At 33.3% G+C, this 23495-nt stretch overlaps 1 protein-coding gene across 3 annotated transcripts in view; it reads left to right on the top strand.

Moving 5' to 3' along the window:
* LOC142322217 (uncharacterized) overlaps positions 1 to 23495 on the top strand; it is a 96293-nt gene that overhangs the window by 35079 nt on the left and 37719 nt on the right. For all 3 annotated transcript variants that reach the window (XM_075361046.1, XM_075361056.1, XM_075361038.1), the window contains one exon: positions 11747 to 11903. In XM_075361046.1, coding sequence (XP_075217161.1) covers positions 11747 to 11903 — 157 coding nt within the window. The remainder of the gene's footprint in view (positions 1 to 11746; positions 11904 to 23495) is intronic.

Here is a 23495-nt window from a genome sequence, read left to right as displayed (position 1 = left end):
ACAAGGAAGTCATATGATGTCCACATTAGAGTTTTTATTTTAATTAGGCATAGTAGTGTTTAGAATGAGGTTGAAAATTTATTGAAATTTGAATTCTGTCTTTCCGTTTACTAAATCTTATATCGTTGTTGTTTGTGTTTTTATGTGTAAGCAATATGTTCAAGTGTGTTAAGGTATAGTCCTTTTTTGTGTTTTAAGGTTGGTGTAACTGTCAGTGGATTTATGATTAGTGTTTATGAGAGGGTTGGTAAATGTTGACTCTACTGTTGCTACGAAAGGCAATCAAATGGCAGTTGTATCTGTTTGAAAATTTGACCGTTTGATTAGCATTTACCCGTTTGCCAAATACCTATAATTTGAGTATTTTGACTGTGTTCTGTATTCTGGTATGTGGGGTTTCTTGACTTCTCCGTCAGGTGTAATTAAAGTTTATCAGCTAAATAAAGATGCAGTAATAAATCATTTTTCTTGATTTCACAATTTCAAAATGCAAAAACGTAATTTCCAAGCACTTTGATACCAACAGTAACAGATAATGTTATTCACATTACCTAAAGCCACCTTTTTTTGTTTTTTTTTTGTTGAGGCGGAGGAACATTTATGGCACCGAAACAGTGTCGGGCTAGCTAACAGGTACCGCAAAATGTTAAGTGCGTATGTATTCCTTCGCACTACCGACTAAACCTCCACCCCTGACTACCCACTCCTCCTGGAAAGCGCTAATAGAGCATTACTTCAGGAGGGATAAACGCCGACACACACAATCGGTCTTTATAAGCAAACATCAAAATCCAACCATCACGTGCGCATCACACAAAACACAGCAAAACGCATCAGAATATCAACACGATACTATTCCAAGCACAAACATACCGGACAAACACATAGATACCTCGCAACACATATGATACGCATTTACACACTCAAGAATAAACCATGCCAACACACAGACACAGCACATCGCATAAAGACTAAACAGACCAAGCCCAAAAGACACTTCAGGCAAGCCCAAAACCCACAAAACCCACCTACCATATATAAAAAATTTTTATTTTAGAAGTATGAGCCGCAGATTATTCAAACCCGTTTCTTCAACACCACTTAGATGAACTTGCCAGTAAATCCGCAGGACAAACATACAAATTTAACAGCACATTCACTGACAAGCTTCTACTTAAGCTAAATAAAAACAAAGACAAATAAAATTAAAAATATATCGATTAACATACAAAGAATGACTCAGAGAAAATAGCTTATAAATTTAAAAGATCTCAAGTCGGACATACATGTGACTTTCAGAATGACAAACAAAACAAAATAAATCATTACTCAAGGAACATAAACACCAAAAAAAATAATGTCGCTGGAATATATCAAATATTGAACTGTTCGGTTGCACAGTGTTCTAGATCGATCAAACCCGATGGTAGTTTCAAACTAAGATATAATGAACACTTTGAAATTCATCATTAAACTATAGTAAAAATTTCCGACGATCTCATAATCACAAATCTAGCGACAGTGGAAGGAATAATGATAGTGTTCCTAAATTTTTAAATCGTCTTCGACCAGGTAAAACAAACTGTTTTCAAACATTGCTGTCTGGTGTATCAAGACTTGTGTAAAGTTTCTTAAAAAGGTAAACTCAGAAAGAGCTTCTCCCCTTAAAATCCCATCAAAGTTTCCTCACCAGATCTAGAAATAGATAAAATAGGCATAAAACGATTTATTAGAAACAAAAAAAACCGAAAGAATTTGATGCTCTTCTTCACTACTATCTAAAACTTCTTATTAAAAAATTTAATGTGGACACCACATGACTTCCTTGTACGCCTATTAAATTACGTATTCACATTTTTAAAAGTACATAAAATCTTATTTTATTAATAACTTCAGATATCATTTTATTTTATTTTTATTTTATTGTTACTGAATTATTATTTATCGTAATTTTTTTTACAATCAAAGGTTAATAATTACGAATAAATCAGTATATTTAAATTAAAAAAAGATCTAAAAAAAGAAGATGAAGTCTGATTCAAACGATGTGCCTTCCCCTAGTAAGATCCACATATATCATTAATTAAAATTTTATTTAGCTATAACTCTGAAGCCAACGAAACTAAATACCACTTATGATATATCGTTTAAAAGCTCTCAGTGAGGGCTAATTACTGCAGTTAAGAAAAATACCAAAATCCAAATTTTTGGGGGATTTTAAGCTTTTTCTAGACACCTTTGGTTCAGTCGAATGCAATCAGAAGAGGAGGTGCACAACTAGATGTTACAACAGTCCTAAATCCAAAATTTCAATATCCTACGGTTAATCGTTTTTGAGTTATGCGAGATACATACATACGTACGCCGAAACTAGTCAAAATGGATTCAGGGGTGATCAAAATGGATATTTCCGCTAAAATCTGGAAACCAAAATTTTTCGCGATCACAACACTACCTTTACTTTATACAAGGAAGTAAAAATAGTGTTTCTCTGCTGCATTGTTGGAATTAAAGCACTTAAGTTACAGTTTCACTGCGGTGTAGTAGCTGAAATCACAAACGATTTGGAATTTTTCTATATATACTTTTTCATTTAACATATAATGTCTCTTAAAACTTACAACAAATTATGTAAACCAAAATATTATTTTATTTTATTTTATTTTAATTGATTACTATCATTGTTGTACTTTCTGTTCAGTATTAAGTCGGCTGTTCTATACTAAAAACTATATTTCGTGTACGCATAATAAAAATTTTTTATTTAATATGAGATTAAAATTTTTTTAATCTCATATTGGTTAACGCTCACCGGCTGGTCTAATGGTAAACTCGTTGTCCCAAATCACCGTTTAACAACTAATTTTCAAAGTCGAAGGTTCTGAATTCTAGAAAAATTCTAGTAAAAGTTAGTTACTCTTATACGCATTTGAGTACTAGAGATTGGATACCGGTGTACTTTGGTGGTTGAAGTTCAATATACCACACATCTCAGGAATGATCGGTCTGAGTCTGTGCAAGACTACATCTTATTTACATGTCATACATATCATCCTCATCTATTTGAGCCGTAGAAAGGAGTACCTATTGTTCACTAATTGGAAAAATTACAAATTATAGATTAGGAATAATATAAAATCATATTAGTAAACTGCGTTTTTGGAATAACAGCTTTGGAACTGCTAGCGATTGGTATTTAGTTATTTTTTTAAGTCAACATCACGCAATTAAGTCAATAATACTTGGAATAAATACGACATTATATCAGTAAATACTAATAATATCAATAAATAGAATCATTATATAACAATAAATACGAATATGACGGAATAAATCCGACATTTTAATCTAGTACCTGACAGAGGTGTTAATCAAAATAATAAATTTACATCTCCAACCGGTTGCCTTTTATACTTCCGTGTACGATGTAAAGGAAGTATAAAAGGAAATTTTAACCATCCCTGAATCCATTTTGACAAGTTTCGGCGTGACGTCTGTACGTACGTACGTACATATGTATCTCGCATAACTCAAAAACGATTAGCCGTAGAATGTTGAAACTTTGGATATAGGACTGTTGTAACATATAGTTGTGCACTTTCCCTTTTGATTGGAATTGACTAGACCAAAAGTATCCAAAAAAGCCCTAAATAAATAAAAAATGGATTGTGGAGTTTTTCTTAACTGCAATAATAAGCCCTCATTGAGAGCTTTTCAATGATATATGATAAGTGGTACTTATTTTCATTGGTTCCAGAGTTATAGCCAAATAAAAAAGTTTAATTAATTAAATAATTGGATCTTACAAAGGGAAGGCACATCGGTTCAAATACGACTTCATCTCCTTTTTTATTTTAATTTAAATACATTTAATATATTGCAAAAAAATTACAATAAATAATAATTCATAAACAAACAAAAAATCAGTTGTTAATGAAATAAAATTTTACGTACTTCTCATTTTAAAAAAAAATTTGTATATATAATTTAATAGACGTACAAGGAAGTCATGTGATGTTCACATCAGATTTTTATTTAAGTAGTTAAATCAGGTATATAATCAAATATACACAGTAATCAAACCGGTCGAAATAACAATTAACTGCAATCAATTAATTACATTTGATAACGTAATTAAACTAATTATTATTAATGATAAAATATAATTAACTTCTTTTTTTTTAATTCTTTATGGTACATTATTATCATACCATTTTAATTTATTCCTAATTTTTATTTTGATAGATGTTTATTATTTTTTAATTGATCTAACTTATATTTTATGTATTCTGAACTTAAATCAGAGTTTAATTATCTGATCTAGCGCAAATTTACGACACTTACTATCGTATTAAATTTTTGCTATTAAATGAAATTACGATTAAGTTATTTATTTAGTCATCTAATAGCCCTATATTAGTTTGCTTTAAAAAAGGGTTTTAATTTAAAAAGAAAAATCAATCTAAATATTAAATAATAGATCATTTTAATTAAATAATTGCGGGTAATAAATAATTATATAATTAACAAACTATAATACTAATTCATATAAAAATAAAAATGTGCAATTAGGTATTTACATATCAAAAATTAAATTTCATTATTAATATATAAAATGTTACAACCAATTATACAGAGTGTTTCTAAAATGGTGGGCTGGCTATACTTCTTCGAATTCTACTTGTAAAACTAAACAAAAAATATCCTTAGGAAAAATGGCAGTATGTCCTTCGTTCTCCCTGTCCGCAGTTTGTTATTTTTATATAAAACTCAAGTTTGAATACACAAATCACATTAATATTTGGTAAGCGTCTTGGTAATAAAATTTTAAAATTAGCAAAAAACTGGACTTAAATACCTTCAGAAATTACAAAATGGCAGCCATGTTTATTTTTCAATCCTTTATATCTCCATAAATATTAGTTTTATAAAAATGTATGTTATTTACTAAAATATTAAGCTTTTTATTTTGAAAAAATTACATGTAATTTTTTTAAATCGATTAACAAATAGTCGAGTTATGGCAGAAAATTGATGTAATTACGTGTCTGTTTTCATATCCTCCACTTTACGTTCAATACGATGAAATATTAATTGTTTTTATTTATTTTTAATTAAATTTTCTCACAATAATAGACCTAATAATTTAAAGTACAACAATTTTGTTGTACAAAATTACAACATCAAATTTCATCACAATTTCAAATTTCATCAAAATGGCGGACATGGGGAGAACGAAGGAGAAATTGCCATTTTTCCTAAGGATATTTTTAGTTCAGTTTTACAAGTAGAATCGGAAAGAGTATAGCCACTCCACTACTTTATAAACACTCTGCATGTAGATAGTTGTTCGCAGTGCCTTATCTAATTTCACTCATATATTAATATATTTTGCAGGAATATCTCATAAAATTTGTTGTGGTCCCGATGTTTTATCGATCAATGACTGAAACTTCTTCATCAAAACAGTCAAATTATTCTGTTATATAAATCTTTTATTACTACAAAACGGTAATTTGTGATTGTGTATGTATCAACATTATCGTTCTTGTTGTTAAATAGTTTCTTAAAACCATATTAGTACCTTCAAAGTTCATTGATAATATAGTTTATGTAAAAGTATGAACAATGGATCAGTTTGTATTTCCGTTATAATTTATTTAGTTTCTATCTTTTATTTACCACCTGATATAGTATTACCATATTTACATACGAAAAACGTTTTAAACCAAACTATCATCGTATTTTATTTATTTTTGTATTTAATATGATAAAAAAACAGAGTATCTAATAAAACCCTCAACGAAAATTTCTTATCGTATGAACGATTGATATTCAATATAAGTAGATATTTTATTGTATTTGCCATAAATACGAATAATTCACTTCAAAAGCTTCATATAATTCCATCAAATAATAATAATAAATAATGATTGTAAGGCTTTGAAGTAACAGAATTCTAAATTTTTTACTAAAAATGTTACCTCTGCTTGTCTTGATAATATCACATCTTTAATGCGTTAATGATATTGTATACCAGTGTTAATCTAGTTTTATTCCTATTATCTCAACACAAAAAATCTAATGTGGACACCATATGGCTTCCTTGTACGCCCATTAAATTACACATACACATTTTTTTACAATCGGAAATTAATAAATATTAATAAATCAATATCTTTAAATTAAAAACAAGTCAAAAAAATAATTAATTAAAAAAATCCCTTTCGGCACGCCGGAAGGCGGAGATAGATTTCACCGGTGCTAAGTAGGGGATAAAAAATATTTCCACCTTTAAGTTAAGAAAAAACTTCAAATTTACTCAATACGACAATGGTTGCATGTGAAAAAAGGTTTCACATGTTTAGCATACGACAAGCCCCATCTTCTTACAATTTCAACAACATTTTGGTCATCCCTCGCCGTAAGGGTGGTCATATCAAAAACTGCTTCCGATAAAAGTTTTAGGTAATGTTTAGAGAACTAACGATCACTTTAAATCGATTCGATTCTATTAATGGATTAGTGCCTATTAAGGGGGGGGGGTATGATGTTTTCGTCTTCGAAACCCCATTTTTTCAACCCCCTGGACCAATGATTTGTGATATCTAAAACCTTTCCTTTGATAAATTTTAGTCCCTTATCCAAAGAATAGTAGGAACTTTAAACGAATTCGATATTTTACTTAATAAGAAAGTTATAACGATATTTTGTTTTTTTCGAAAAAGCCCCCTCGATTTCCACCCCATGGTCCGATTTTGCCCATTACCGAACTCGATTGAGATTTTGGGTCGTTATATTTTATATATCAATTTGAAAGTGATTGGCGTAAAATTACGGTAGTTATCGTGTCCACAAGAAAGTGAAATATATACATATGCATACATATAATAATTCTTAAACAGAACAAAAAAAATGTGTGTGTGTGTGTGTGTTTGTGTGAGTGTGTTTGTTTATAAACGTTTGAGCCGACGGTGGTTTTGAGGTCTGGTGGATGTGGAACGCGAAGAAATGTCGAAAATTTCCGGAAGTCGAATCATGGTACGCATTATAATAAGTAGCTTTCTTATGAAATCTACCTAAAAGTTTAAAAAAATTGTTTACAATCAGAGGTTAATAATTATTAATAAATCAATATATTTCAATTAAAAAAAGTAATGAAATCGGATTCGAACCGATGAGCCTTCTCCTTCTACGAACCAAAAATTTCATTAATTAAAATTTATTTGGAAAATACAAAATACTCTGGAATCGATGAAAATAAGTACCACTTATGATATATCGTTGAATAGCAGTCAATGAGGGCTAATAATTACTGCAGTGAAGAAAAAGTCCAGAATCCATTTTTTTTTTTTGGATTTTGGGCTTTTTGAACACTTTTGGCCCAGTTGATTGGAATCAAAAGGAGAGGTGCACAATTAGATGTTACAACAGTTCTAAATCCAAAATTCCAACATTCTACGGCTAACCGTTTTTGAGTTATGCGTGATACATACGCATATATATATATACATACATACGTACAGACGTCATGCCAAAACTAGTCAAAATGAACTCAGGGATGGTCAAAATGGATATTTCAGTTGAAATATGAAAATTGTAATTTTTCGCGATCACAATACCTCCTTTACTTCGTATAAGGAAGTAAAAAGACTATTTCATGTTTTACATTTCCTTGGTTTCGATCTCTCTAGTACAATTAAAAGGATGCATGTAGGAAATCAGAAACATATACTGTTAAAACTCGACATTTTGTAGATTATTTATTCTTAATGTATACGTTCCAAACTGTACAATTAGTGAACAATAGACAACCTCCCCCCCCCCCATGGCCCAATGAGATGTGGATGATTTTTACGACATGTAGGCGAGGTGTACTTTTGAAAAGACTTAGACTGACCATTACTAAGACGTGTGTTTAATTAAACGTCGACCACCAAAGTACACCAGTATCCACTCTCTAGTATTCAAATCCGAATAAAATTAACTAAAATAATAAAAAATAATTAATAAGAGATATATCTACCTTACCGGAAAATAAGTGTTAAGTTCTCGAGATTTTTCGGTTTTTTTCAAACCATTATCAGGAGTTAAAATATTATAGTTAAGTCAAAAGTTAAAATATGTATACAGTCATGACTGTTTGCATGTTAACAGTATACTATTATTATTATTGTTAATAATATATAGATTACTATAGATTATACTGTTAACATAGATTATACAGTTCCGGTTTGTTTTTTATCGTTTTAGATGTTAACTTAACATCGTAAGGTACACAAGATGTTCATTTCATCTTGTGGTACCTCAAATCTTGTTAAAAGTAAAGCTCTGCTTTTGGGTTTGATAACCAAAACGAGATGCTCTGCTTTCTGCAATTGCTCTTCTGTTCCTAGTAGATTACCTGTGGGCTTGAGGTAGTTGTTTGGATCTTACGAAGTCCCGCTGAGAACCAGCCAACCTCTAATCGCCCACATAAAATCATTACGCGGATCTGGCTGATCACTGCTATTTGTATACCATCCCAGCATTATTATGATCGGCCTCGCTCATTCCACCAGGAGAACTATAATCTTCAGTGTCGTCTAATTATCAGTCTTTCAAGTTCACAGGATGGGTATTCGGTTCGTGGGAACTCCTCGTTCAACAGATTATCAAAGTAGTCTCTCCATCCCTGCATTATGTCGTGGTCGTCAGTAAGCAACCTGCCATTTGCATCCTCAATAAACTTAGGTGAATTTACTGCTTTTGCATTGTTTCGACGCTATGCCGCCACTTTAAAGATCATCCCACCGCCGTCCGGAGATTCGAGATCTTAATAAAACTTTTGACACGCAGCAGCTTTGGCTTTAGCTATTTCTTTTGCCGCGGCTTTCTTCGTTTCAACTTTTTGTTGTCGGAGCCGCTCTTTTTCTGTTGTTAATAGTGGATCACATTTCGACCACGCCTTGAAAGCTGCCTTCTTGGCTGCCACTGCCCTCCTGACAGAGTCACCCTTCCAAAACCAAGCTTCTCTTCCGTTTCTCAATTGACCTTTCGACACTCCAAGCAGTTTTTTAGCTTTCAACAAACAGACATCTTGGAAAGCCTGCCACATCTAGTCAGCATCCAGTCCAGCCTCTGCCTCGACAATATCATGAATCCAGTCTTGCAATTATGTCAGGAGCTGCACGCCCTGTTCCGTACCCAGTCTTTGCCATCGAATCTTTTCCACTTTATCCGATTTGTCTTTAGTTCGAGAGGAAGCTAGAAGGCACATCTCAGTCAGTAGCAAACGATGTTGATCCACAACGTCCTGCCCCAAGACGACCTTATAATCCCTCACAAGCTTTCTCATGTCGGCAGTGCACAGATGGTAATCGATCTGGGTCGTATGGCCCCCGCTGCTGTAAGTGATCAGGTGACGGGGCTGTTTTCTGAAGAACGTGTTCAATATCGCTAACTCATGAGCCTTGGCAAATCGAAGTATCTCAATTCCCTGATCATTTCTGCAGCCATATCCGTAACCACCATTCCACCTTTTATCGCCTTGATTTTGTGTGCTGACATGTCCGTTGAGATCCGTACCCAGAAACACCTTCTCGTTCTTGGGGAGTTTTTTAAGCAAGCTCTCCAGTTCAAGCCAAAAAGCGTCTTTCTGCTGGACATCCTGTTTGAGGTGCATAGACACTGATGATGTTCCAAATTTCCCTGTCGATCACCAACTTAATGCTCATCAGTCGGTCACTGACTTTTTCGATATCGACGATGTTGTTTTGTAGCTCTTGACAGAGTATGATGCCGACTCCATTTAGATGATTCTCGAGCCCGTGATAGTGTAGTTTAAATTTCTTTGTGTTCGTATCCATAAAACGGGTTTTGTTTGCTTGGTTACGCCACTATCTTTCTTGGACACACAGAATTGAACCTGTCTGGATTTAAAAAGTTTTGTTTGTTTGACGTCTTCATGTTGCCTATAATCAAATTCGACCTTTCTTTTCTTTTCACCAGTGGTCTCCAGTCGTGGTAACCCAAGGCTGCATGACACTCTTGGGATCAGTGCTTAAGGTGTTAATGACGTCGCAGCCTCATCTTATCGTATTCACCTTGTAGCTGCAAAAAAGTTCATTTAACATGACCCCCCACCCATCTCTGTCTGCCGCGCCACCTGGTAGGTCTTGCGTTGCCCGGATCACACCACGGGGAGGTAGAGAATCGGGTAGTTGACCGGTCTGGAGCTATGTCGTTTTCCTAATAAACGATGTTGGGTACTTAGCCCTGCGCTCCGTTTCAACCGGCCCATTTCGTGACCCAACGAATTTTTTATTTAATAAGAATTGTATTATTTCTGTAAATGTGATATGTATTACGTATAAATAAAATCGTGCCAGTAAGAATTTTGTAACAAATTTTTATTTTTTTTCTTATTATATGGAACGCTTAAACATTGTTTATTATCTATTATTGTGTATCTACTATCTATTACATATATTTAACATGTACTTTTTTTTTAAAGAAAATTCTGAATTAATAACAGATTTTGCCAATAGAAATGTAGTGTCTTACCTTTTTTGATATCAGTATCGTTTTGTTAAAAACAGTTTTATTTATACTACAGAAATTTTTGTTTTTTGACCGAAAGAAAGGATATCAGCGAGACTCTTCCCGTACGGTTTACAATTTCATTGTTAAGTTTTTTTTTATATCACTGCGTTTTGTTAGATACTTTTCTTTTTATTCTTTTATTATTTTTTTTATGAATTACTGAATGTTATCTTATGAATTTATTATTCAAATTTATTGCCTTAGAACAAACAAATTGAAATTCAAGGCCAATTGTTTTTGTTGATAGTTATATCATTCACTTCATACCATATTTTTACTTTTTTAATAAAACTAGCATAATGACCTTTACGAATTGAAAATCCGTGATATAATATTACACTTAATACTTTGTAAGTGTAACCCTCGATTTTTATCGTTAAATTCGATTTTACCAATCGAATGTATCTGTTTTATCTATTCCTCTTTTATTAAAACTAGTATAATCTCTTGTAAACTAATACTATTATTTTTTTTCTAAAGAAGTGATGGGAATTAAAAGAACTGTTTCATTTTCAGTACTTTCATTAACATAACAGCATTTACTATTAAAACAAGCTGTAATATATTTTCTTTTAAATTTTATTATTTCAAGTACATTATCAAGTTTTTGTACGCTATCTAGTACTATCAAGTACTGCTATCTAGGGCACAATTTGTAAAGATACATTAAAAAAATTATTAAAATTACATATTTGAGTCCAGCGGTTCATCAAATGGAAAAAACGTTGTCTAACAAAATTCGAGGTATTTTTTGAAAGTATTCTTTCTTACTAATTTAATCGAACTGAAATAAAATGTTTTCACATTTATTTTATTTTTTCCATTTTCATTTCACTGTTAGGTTAGGTCATGGTTAGAACAAGAAACGAAGTTCGTTGACTTCGTCGTCTCTTACCGACTAAGTTCTAACGAACTCCGTGATTGTTAAAACCATGATGAAAGTAACATGATGAAATAAGTTACTTTCATCATGGTTAAAACATTTGTTTATTACCAACTTCCAAACAGAAATTTCTCACCGTTTACAAAATATTATAGAATTTCCATGCAAGGAAAATCGAATTTTAGCTTCTGTTGTGGTAAACTTACATACTACAAAAAAGACTTAGTTGTTAAATATAATTTATTGACTTATTTATAAATTATTTTTTATTTCGATTAGTGCCGGAGGTTTAGTTACTGCTGTTGCTCCCGTTGTTATTGAATGTAAAGGACTTTGGATCGGCTGGTCAGGGCTACATGATCTCAAACCGGGTACACCAATTCCAGAAGCAGATCCACAGGACCGCGCCCCAACATCAGGACTACTTTCAAGTCAGGTATTTATATATATATTTATTATTTATATACTTTTTTATTTTTTTGTCTGAAAATTTATATATTTTATAATTATAATAGTAGAAAAATTATTTTTTATGTGAATATTTATGTACTGTAATTACATAAAAATAAAAATCTATCTGGGAATCATTCCTTAATGTTTTGCCCATTTTAAATGAAACTCGTCAATTGATTTGGTGTTTAGCCGTGACACAAAATCTGCCCTTCAGGCTTACAAAGCTTAGGCTATCTATATATTATTCCAAACATAAACCGAAGATCTTAGCTGTGTTGGCTAAAAACCTTTTTCTAGTTTGAACTTTATTTTTTTAAGAAATTAATTTTTAGAAATGAGATTAATCTACATAAAATTTAGTATAATTTTTATCAATTACATTTTTCATCACAGTTGAAATATTTCCAGCTATTGGTGGCCTGCTTACTGGCGGATGATACAGATAGGCCTATAGCTATAGTTAATAACATAATTTTGTAAAAAAAAAATTTGAAATAAAAATAAAGAATCATATGATTTTATTAGTAGGATTCTACATAAGCCTCTATTCATATCTACCTTCTGATTTTCTTGATATGTTGTAGAATTGTTTATCACAAATAAAATGACGTTTTCTTTTAAGAAAACGTTTTGCTTATTATACGAGGCTGGACTAATAAATTTTGCACATATATGCGTAGCATGGAAATGAAAAGCGATATTGGAATGAAATAAAAGTACAATACCTTAGCTACAAAATACAGTATTAATTTTTTAATATTATCCCCGTTTACACTGATACACTTTTCCCAACGTGTGACAACATTTTGCATTCCGTCACTGAAAACTTCTGGCGGTCTTTCTCGGATCCAGGTGGCCAAAGCTTCCTTCATCTCATCGTCGGTGGTGTAATGATTATCTTTGAGAACCCTCTTGAGGTGAGGGAAGAAGTGGAAGTCGCACGGAGCCAAATCCGGCGAGTATGGCGGATGCAGAATAAGCTCAAACTTCAGCTTGCGGAGAGCCATCACATGGTTTGCGCGGTACCCATCGTACACTTATTTTAAGGTAACCCAATTGCTCAATAATATGGCCTACTCGTTCTTTATATATATACCTAACTGAATAACGATGCGTTTCTGGGTGATTCACCGGTCACTTTGAAGCAAATCGTCCACCTCCGTTCCATGTTTCTCGTCAGTCAGAGAAACTGGTCGTCCGCTGCTAGGTGCGTCCTCAATTGTCGCTTTACCAATACATTCGCGAAATTTCAACGCCTACTACTCCTGTCAACAGTTTCACTACCCTAAACCGCTTTTAAATGATGAAAAATATTCGTAGGATTCACATTTTCTACTGTTAAAAATTCGATCTCTGTGCGCTGTTTTAACCGTGTTGACATAATGACCGAACTCGACTCCATTTTAACTGCTACTGAAAAAAAAACCCGGTAAACGGATTTGAACGCATTATCGCAGGTTTGTATAGAGGGATTTTAGCTATCATGTACTGCCACGCCCAACTCGATAGTACCTTTTGTCTCCGTGTAGCACGTTAGTGTGCAAAAATTTATCAGCCGAGCCTCGTAAAATAAAGTACTTTAATATGATTTTAAATGTAACTCAGAACTCAAACTTCAACTCATTCATCTGTTATTACATTCAGAAAAAGCAGTCAATCAAATTTCAACCAAAGTAAATTATTTCTAACAGAAATAAAATAAGAAATACTCTCTCTCTCTCTCTCTATATATATATATATATTTAAAATCACAACAATAAAATTTTAATTCCTCGATTGTACATATCAGAATTTTTATCGGATAACAGTCAGATTCAACAACAACAGAAAAATTCAACATAGAACTGATTCAGCGAACACTACATTAAGGGACGTTTAGTTTTTCTTCAACTTTAGAACAGATTGTTCCACTGAATACTTAAAAATCGATTTTATATAAGAAACTAAGAAAAATTAATAAGGTTTGACCTCTTTATTGTTTTTATGTTCGTAATTCGTTCAGAATTTTAGTAAATAAATAAGGAAACAATTTACTACAACAGTAGTTCATTACGTAAAAAAAAGTATTAAGAAACATGTAGGATTATTTTTTTTCAGACATAATACCTGTCTGCGTTTACTCGTTTAGATCTACCGCTTACCGCGCGCAATCGTTTTAGAAGAACAATGATTTTATTTAAAATAACCCTTCTTTTGTCCTATAAGTAGAATAGGGTTGAGAATTAATCCCTTATGTATATGTTTATCTAGTTAATACATCGACCATCAATTGATTAAGAACTATTCTAAGAAAACTAACTCTTTTTCTACCTTAAACGGTTAATAACTTTATGTACCTTTTAATCCCTACCATAAGTTTTCATAACATTTGATAGTAGCTCTATAGAGATCAGCCTTTAGGGTTATGACCGCACACAGAATACATTTAATAATTTTTTTCTTCCAAATGTATACGTTTCTGTTCAACTAGTGAACAAGAACCTCCCCTCCCACGTCCCAGTGAGATGAGGATGATATTTATGACAAGTAAATGAGGTGTAGTCTAATACAGAATCAGGCTAAACATTCCTTAGATCTGTATTTCATTGGACCCAACCACCCAAGGACACTGTTTAGTATTCAAATCCGTATAAAATTTATTAATTTTTACTAGGATTTGAACTTCAAAACCCTGGAATTTGAAAAGCTGTTAAAAAATGATTTGCGGCGAGTTTACCGCTAGACCAGCCTGGCAGACTGCTTACATTTATTTAACATAAATGTAAATGAGTTTCTTTTGTGATTTCACTACACTATTTCATCTCACAAGCAAAGATTTAAATATATGTGTTATTATGAGGGGAAAATATTTTGGTTTTTAGGTAGATTTCATAAGACAGTTACCAATAGTCAGCTCAAAAGTTTATACGTACATACATATATATATATATATATATATATATATATATATGCACATGTGTACATTTTACTTTCTTGTGGACACGATAACTCCCGTAATTTTGCGCCAATCACTTTCAAATATTTCCTTAAAAATAGCTTGTCCCAAAATCTCGGTCGAGTTCGCTAACTGTCAAAATCGGACCATTGGAGTGGAAATATGGGCGGGGGCTTTTTCGGAAAAAACACAATATCGCTATAACTTATTAAGTAAAAAAAATATCGAATTCGTTTAAAGTTTCTACTATTTTTTGGATAAGAGCCTAAAACTTACCTAAGTAAAGTTTTTTGATATCACCATCAATTGGGGTTGGAAGTCACCACAAGGTGACAAGGAAGTCACCACGTGACTTCCTTGTACACGTATTAAATTACATATATTTTTTATTATATTTGTTTTTTGTTTTTTATTGAATAATTATTTATTGTATTTTTTTTTTACAATCAGAGGTTAATAATTATTAATAAATCAATATATTTAAATTTAAAAAAAACTAAAACAAAAAAAGAAATGAAATCGCATTCGAACCGCGATGTGACTTCCCCTTGTAAGAAGTCACATCTTCTTACAAGGGGAAGTCTATATATATTTCATTAATTAAAAGTTTATTTGGCTATAACTCTGCAACCAATGAAAATAAGTCCCACTTATGATATATACATCGTTGAAAGGCTCTCAATGAGGGCTTATTAATGCGATTAATAAAAGGTCCGAAATTCAAAAAATTAGGATTTTGGGCTTTTTTGGTCCAGTCGATTGCAATCAAAAGGGGAGGTGTACAGAGTTAAATCCAAAATTTCAACATTCTACGGCTAATCGTTTTTGAATTAAACGAGATACGTACATATGTACGTACAGACGTCACGCCGAAACTAGTCAAAATGGATTCAGGTATGATTAAAATGGTTATTTCCGTTGAAATCTGATAACCGAAATTTATCGCGATTACAGTACTTCCTTATACGTACAAAGAAGTAAAAAACAACAAAGATCAAGAAATTTCCGTAATAATAATAAAAAGTTTAAAATAACTGTAAAATTGCTCTTTCAAGATACCCTACGTAAACAAGAATAAATTACCACGTACAGAATAAATTTTCTGGTGGAGATTTAAAGGCTTCTCTCGAAGAAGATTTGGTAACGAATTAATTAAAAAAGTCACGGGGCACTTTTCATAAATTAGGTTAACCGCTTTTAAAATTAAATAGATTGTTGGAATAAATAAAAGTACTTATTAAAACGGTTATAATTCACTATATATTACGCAGCACAGACCAAGTCAAATCTAATTCTGACACACCATTCAGATAACTATCGACTGGTGAGCTAAATTAAGGTTGCACCGCAACGCTAGATAATACTGACATGCGAGAGATTTTCTCTACAGTAAAGACCGTTTCATTGCAAAAAAATTTATTCTGAAAACTTTATAAATATTTTTTATTTCTCTTAAATTACATACCTTACACTACTTTTGTAAATAATCGCCACATAAATCGAGACATTTATCGTAGCGATATACCAGCTTCATTATACCTTCGTCGTATTCTTCTGCCGCCAGTCCATTTAGCCACTGATTAACAGCATGTTTAAGTTCATCGTTATCCGCGAATCGCTTACCACTGAAAAATTCTTTCAATTTCCCAAACAAATGGTAATCAGAAGGAGCTAAGTCCGGACTATATGGTGCGTGATCGTAAAGTTCCCAAACTTTTGCCAGTAAATCACGTGTTGGACCCGTAACAGGTGGACCTGCATTATCGTGCACCATGACGACGTCGTGGTCAACCGCCCAGGTTGCCGATTTTGAATGACGCGCCGTAACTTAGGTACAGTTTCGCAGTAGGCTTCTGCATTTACAGTCGTTCCACGTGGCATGAAATCGATCAGCAGTATACCAAACCGATCGCAAAAGACTGTGGCCGTCGGTTTGCGTCCAAATGGCTGTGACTTGACCTTTGTCGGTCTTGTTGGTGATTGAGGATGACGACATTCTCGTGACTGCCGTTTTCTGTCTGGCGTGTAATACAGAATCCAAGTTTCATCGCCTTTTTCTGTGTAGCGGGTAGCGAATCAAAAATTCCAAACAGATTTGTAAATTTTATTTATTCTGGTTATCCATAAATAAAAAATAAAATAAAAACAGTAGTGTAAATTAAGTATTTGAAAGGAATGTAAGAAAACAAGACTGATAGTTTAAAAACTAAAAAAATAACTAAAAGTAATTTCAGAATGGTTTTCATAAGAATATGTTTTTACATTTGGTAAGAAGAGATGATCGTATAAATAAACTGACCGTATCTTTGAAGAGAAACCAAAAATAGTGGAAGATTTAAAAAAGGATGACATGAAAAGGAGAAGAGTAAAGAGACTTTTTTTTATTCATACAACATTTTTACTTCCTTATACTTAAGTATTGTAATTGCGAAAAATTTAGATTTTCAGATTTCAACGGAAATATCCACTTTGACCATCGCTGAATCCATTTTGACTAGTTTCGGCGTGACGTTTGCACGTACGTATGTGTTTTTCATAACTCAAAAACGATTAGCTGTAGAATATTGAAATTTTGTATTTAGAACTGTTGTAACATCTAGTTGTGAATCTCCCCTTTTGATTGCAATCGACTGAACCAAAAGTGTCCAAAAAAAGCCCAAAATCAAAACAATTTGGATTTTCGACTTTTTCTTAACTGCAGTAATAAGCCCTCATTGAGAGCTTTTCAACGATATATCATAAGTGGTACTTATTTTCATTAGTTCCAGAGTTATAGCCCAATAAAACTTTGATTAATGAAATATTTGGATCTTACAAGAGGAAGGCACATTGGTTCGAATCAGACTTCACCTCCTTTTTTCTTTTGTAACTTTTTTTTTTTAATTTAAATATAATTATATATTAATAAATATTAACCTCTGATTGTAAAACAAAATTACAATAATTCAATAATAACAAAAAAATAAATAAAAAATATGAAAAAAATGTAATAAAAAATACAAATTTATAAAAAATATATTTAATTTAATAGGGGTACAAGGAAGTCTTGTGGTCACCACATCAATTTTTTTTTTTTACTTACTTAGACTTTATTTATTTATTTCTTATTTACAAAAAAAAAAATTAAAATTAATAAATTTTCCCAAACTGATTAGCTAACAGAACCAAATTCTACTACAGACCGTTGTACTTAAGAATTTATTAAATAATTACTGATAAAAACATTTCGAAACATTTAGATTATTTCTATTATTAGCACATAATTTTTTTATTTTATAAAATAATTATTCATAATCAAATTTAAACTTATAAATTATGTTAATTGAGTATTTTTTTACTACATCAGTACATGGTTTCCGTTTCTTTGCGATAATAATTTATAAATTATATTAATACGAATTAAAGTCATGAAGTAATAAAATACAGTTCATCACTTAAAATACACAGAAAATAAATGCATGTACGTCTAAATTTAAATAAAATGTAATTATAACATAGAAAATAATAAATAAAAATATTATTTTAATAACAAATTGTAATGATATTTAAACATTTCATAACTTTTTTTCTGTTTTTCTTCCGAAAATATTCATATTCCGAGTTTTTCCGAAATACTTCAAGTACGAACATACGAAGTTTACTTAATAAGATTGTAAAATCTTTTTTTATTTCCTTGTACGAAGTAAAGGAAGTATTGTGATCGCGAAAAATTTCGCGATTTTCAGATTTCAATAGAAATATCCATTTTGACCATCCCTGATGGTCTAGTTACCATCGTAACTAGACTAGTTTCGGCGTGACGTCTGTACGTACTTATGTATCTCGCATAACTCAAAAACGATTAACCGTAGGATGTTGAAGTTTTGGATTTAGGACTGTTGTAATATCTAGTTGTATATCTCCTCTTTTGATTGCAGTGGACTGAACCAAAATTGTCCAAAGAAACCCAAAATCCAAAAAAAATCTGGATTTTTTCCTTAACCGCAGTAATAAGCCCTCATTGAGAGCTTTAAACGACATATCATAAGTGGTACTACTTATTTTCAATGGTTCCAGAGTTATAGCCAAATAAAATTTTAATTAATGAAAACTTCTGTTCTTACAAGGGGAAGGCAGGCACATCGTTTCGAATCACAGAATTCATCTCCCTTTTTTTAATTTTTTTTTTATATAAATATATTGATTTATTAATAATTATTACTTCTAACTGCAAAAAAAAATTACGATAAATAATAATTCAATAATAGCAATAAAAGTAAAAAGTATCATAAGTTATTAATGAAATAAAAATTTTGTGTACTTTTCATTTTAAATAATGTGTATATATGTAATTTAATAGGCGTATAAAGAGGTCATGTGGTGTCCACATCAGATTATATAAAGTATTTTTATTACTCTTTACTTCAAAAGAATATAGTTTTATGTCCGTCTTAACTTTGACTTATAAGGAATCACAAATAAAATGAAAGAGTAATTCTTGACGTTTTCGATGCATCTGTACAATGTGAGAACCTTTCGTTATGCGGCACACATTCAACCGAACGGAGAGTTAATCCCGTACTTTAATCGGCATGTCTGAAATAATGGAAGCGATAAACGCTTCAATTTCGTGCGTCGAATCGGTTAGATCAACAAGTAGCGGAGAGACATGTATAAAATCATATCAGTTGGAGTCGTCGAATCGGTGACTTTGGAGGTCACCGCAATACCATACCACCAATCCAGCGCTTGGGAAAACGTCATTGAATCGATCTCGTAGAATTATGACAGCGAGGAGGCGCACCATTTTCTTGCCAAATAAAATTCTCTGGTCCATCTTGTAGTCCAGGAAACAACCATGTATACAGGATATCCAAATAAGCAAATCTTGCTTCAGCGAAAAAGAAAGGCTGTAAACTTGCCGTCAGATATCTCACAGTAAACATTTAACAACGGGTAGTTTTTTTAGCAATTCGTGTTCATGGAGATTTTCTGGCGCCCAGATATTGTTATTATGTGCGTTAACTTTTCCACTATGATGAAATGTTAACCCATCATTAAACATAATACGATCAAGAAAATTTCATCTTCATGTTGCAACATTTTGATCACCAATTAGGCACGTACAACGTATTCGAGAGACTTTAAAGTCTGTAACAGCTGTAAACGGTATTGACGCAAATGTAAACGTTTCCTTAAAATATTCCACACTGTCATCACCGGCATCGGTAGTTCATGGCTGACCTTCCTAATTACTCAGGAAGACTTTTCTTTTTTCTTTTTCTGTTTAGCCTCCGGAACCACCATAACGTATTACTTCAGAAGATGAATGAGGATGATATGTATAAATGTAAATGAAGTGTAGTCTTACGTCGACCATTGCTGAGATGCGTGGTTAATTGAAACCCAACCACCAAATAACACCGGTATCAACGATCTAGTATTCAAATCCGTATAAAGGTAACTGCGATACTTGTCAGGAAGACTGCCTGATACGTTCAATATTTTCTTCAGACACCCTTGTTCGCCCCGTACTCTTCACTTTACACACATTCGGTCGTTTCAAACTGATTATCCCATCGATGTATGTTATTATTGCCACTGGAAGGATCACAACTAACTTCCTATGGACCGAACATTGAACTTTAACTGTAGATTCATATTTAACAAACCGCAGCTAAAATCTAAACTAAGACTTTCTGTTCAAAGTCACTTTCTTTGCTGGTAGCGCTGTCAAGAGAAAAGATAAGAAATCAACCTCACATCTGAGTGCGCAACTAGAATTTTCATTTTTGCTCTTTGATTCTAGCCTTAAATCAACACTGTTCATGTCATTCAAGAGATATAATAATTTAAAACCGCCATATTAGGTAGATTTCATAAGAAAGCTACCTGTTGGAACGGATGCCATGATTCGACTTTCAGAAAATTTCGACATATCTTCGTGTTTCACATCCCAATCGCTATGATTTGCCAATGTTAGTGGGCAAAATCGGACCGTGGGGAAGGAAATGGGGGGGGACGTTTTTGAAAAAACAATATATCGATATAACTTTCTTATTAAGTAAAATATCGAACTCGTTTAAAGTTCCTCCTATTCTTTGGATAAGGGTCTAAAAAACCTCCCTTAATAGGCACAGTATCGAATCGGTTTAAAGTGGTCCTCTAAGCATTATCTAAAACTACTATCTGAAACAATTTTTGATATGACCAACCCTTACAGCAAGGGATGACCAAAATGTTATTGGAATTGTAAGAAGATGGGACTTGTCGTAGCTAAACATGTGAAACTTTTTTCACATGCTACGATTGTCGTATTGAGTAAATGAAGTTTTTCTTAACTTTAAGGTGAAAATCTTTTTTAACACCTACTTTTTTTTTAAAGTGGTGGAGGAACCCCATTTACGGGCGCCTAAGCAATGTCGGGCTCGCTAACAGGTTCCGGCAGTATTAACCAAGGGAGTATGTATATCTGCGCACTACCGACTAAACCTCCACCCCTGGCTTCCCCCTTCCTGGAACTGCTTGTAAAAACATTTCATCAGAAGAAGGGTGAACCGCACACACTTACTGTCATAACAATCCAACAATGTCACACATCACACAAACAACACTACTGGAAGCAACACATACAGCACGTCAAATACATACGCCGACAACAACAGACCAGAACCTGCAGAAAACAGGACACGTTACTAACATCCACGCGTTACACACTCACACAGCCGTCAAGACAGAAAACTTAAATAGTCACACCACTTACCAGTAGCTACCATCAGACGCACGAGCAGAGTGTTTCCGGCCTCATCGCACCCAGGCAACCCCCACACGTACGGGGTGCCCCCTAGGCACTCAGCCGAGGTCCTGTCCGCCCCCGCGCCCTCCGGCGCCATTCTCCTCTGCGGGACTCCTTATATAATCAGAGTTTCCTCATGACCGTCCTCACGAATCTTTCTATAGTCTTCCACTGTACCTCACCTTGTAATAGGACTCGTAGGATATCTTCAGGACGAAACATGTGCTTAGGTCTCAGGTTGCCGAGCATCTCTCTACGCTCAATGGAGCATCTCTCTACGCTCAATGGAGCATCTCTCTACGCTCAAAGGACACAAAGAAAAAACATGTGAGGGGGTCTCTTCCACCTCGCACTCCGGACAATTTTCAGATTGATCGAGCCAAAATCTATACAAATAAGACCTGAATCCCCCATGACCCGCCAGGAATTGCGTTGACTCAAAACTCAGCGTGCCATGAGTCCTGATTTCCCCAATAAGGCGGTGGGTCCACCTACCTTTCGTGGCTCGATCCCACCGCTCCTGCCATGTTTGTGCGATCTCTTCTTCTAATTCTTCAGCAGAACGCTTCCTTTCCTCTAATAAGAGTGTTCTCAGTTCCCTAGTTCTGCTACGCCGCATTATCAAGTCTAAAGGCGGGAATCCAGTATCAAGAAGAAGGCGTGAAGGCGGGAATCACCTCAACCGCCTCCTGGACACCGTCCTATAGGCGGCCTCTGCTCTGATGCAATACCTCCTATGGATAGATTCCAATTTACCCCTGTACTAGGCAAATCTAAAAACGCCCCCCCACAACTCGGCGCCATATAGCAGGGCTGAATAGACCACACCAGTAATCAATTGCCTCCTATGTTGGGAGGGTCCTCTTGTATTCGAAAGTAGGCTAGCAATAAGCCTCCTCCTTTTCTCCGCCTTCTCACAAGCCTGGAGTACTTGAGTACTAAATCTTAGTCTGGAGTCAACCCAGATTCCCAAGTATTTTATAGCCACCTGAGACACAATTTCTCTGCTATCAAGGATTTTTTAACCCCTACTTAGCACCGGTGAAATCTAACTCCGCCTTCCGGCGTGCCGAAAGAGAAATATATTTTTTTTTGTACACCCGTTATACAACTATATAACGCTACTTTTCGTTTTAAATTCAAATCTCCAGAAGATTTTTTAAACACCGCCTTTTTTTTAACCTTCGTGACCATCGTTAGGTATTGCTTCAGAGGATGAGATGTATTATTTATAACGTGTGAAAATGCCATGCCATACAAATATTGAAAATCCTAAAACTAGTTAATGTGAAATATTTTCAATCAGAAAGATATTTCAAAGATAATATAAAAATATTAAACGAATATGAAAATCGATGGTTAATAACAGTAAGAGTAGAAAAGTTAAAAATAGAACTAGATGTGCAAATAATGACTATTATATATTAATTGTAGCAGTAAATTCTCGAATGAATTTTAACTTTACTTTACAATTTTGACAACACATTTTGTGATACTTAAATAAACAAAATAATATTTAAAGGAAGTAGTGAATCTACAATATTGCATCTATCAGCTATTAAAATTAATTGGACAATTCATTAAAATAAAATTAAGTTGCTTATAATCAGAATTCTCTCTTAAAAAAATTTTTTTAAGTTTTTTATAATTTTAATGATACTGTAGCGACGTCGACGAGACGCCCTTGGTTAACAGCGTTGCGGTAGATTTTAGAGCGAGGGTGGACTGTATGTGTTCGTAGGTGATGAATGAAGACAACACCTTGTTGATTACTGAAGGATTGTTTGATTGTACGCCGTCTTGGCGGTTTAAAATAACTTTGTAACATAACACTTGTAACTTATAAATTAACGTTAAAGATAGCA

Source organism: Lycorma delicatula, chromosome 1 (genome assembly GCF_047948215.1).
Source record: "Lycorma delicatula isolate Av1 chromosome 1, ASM4794821v1, whole genome shotgun sequence".
In the NCBI taxonomy this organism is placed as follows: Eukaryota; Metazoa; Arthropoda; class Insecta; order Hemiptera; family Fulgoridae; genus Lycorma; species Lycorma delicatula.
This window is presented reverse-complemented; position numbering and strand designations above follow the sequence as displayed.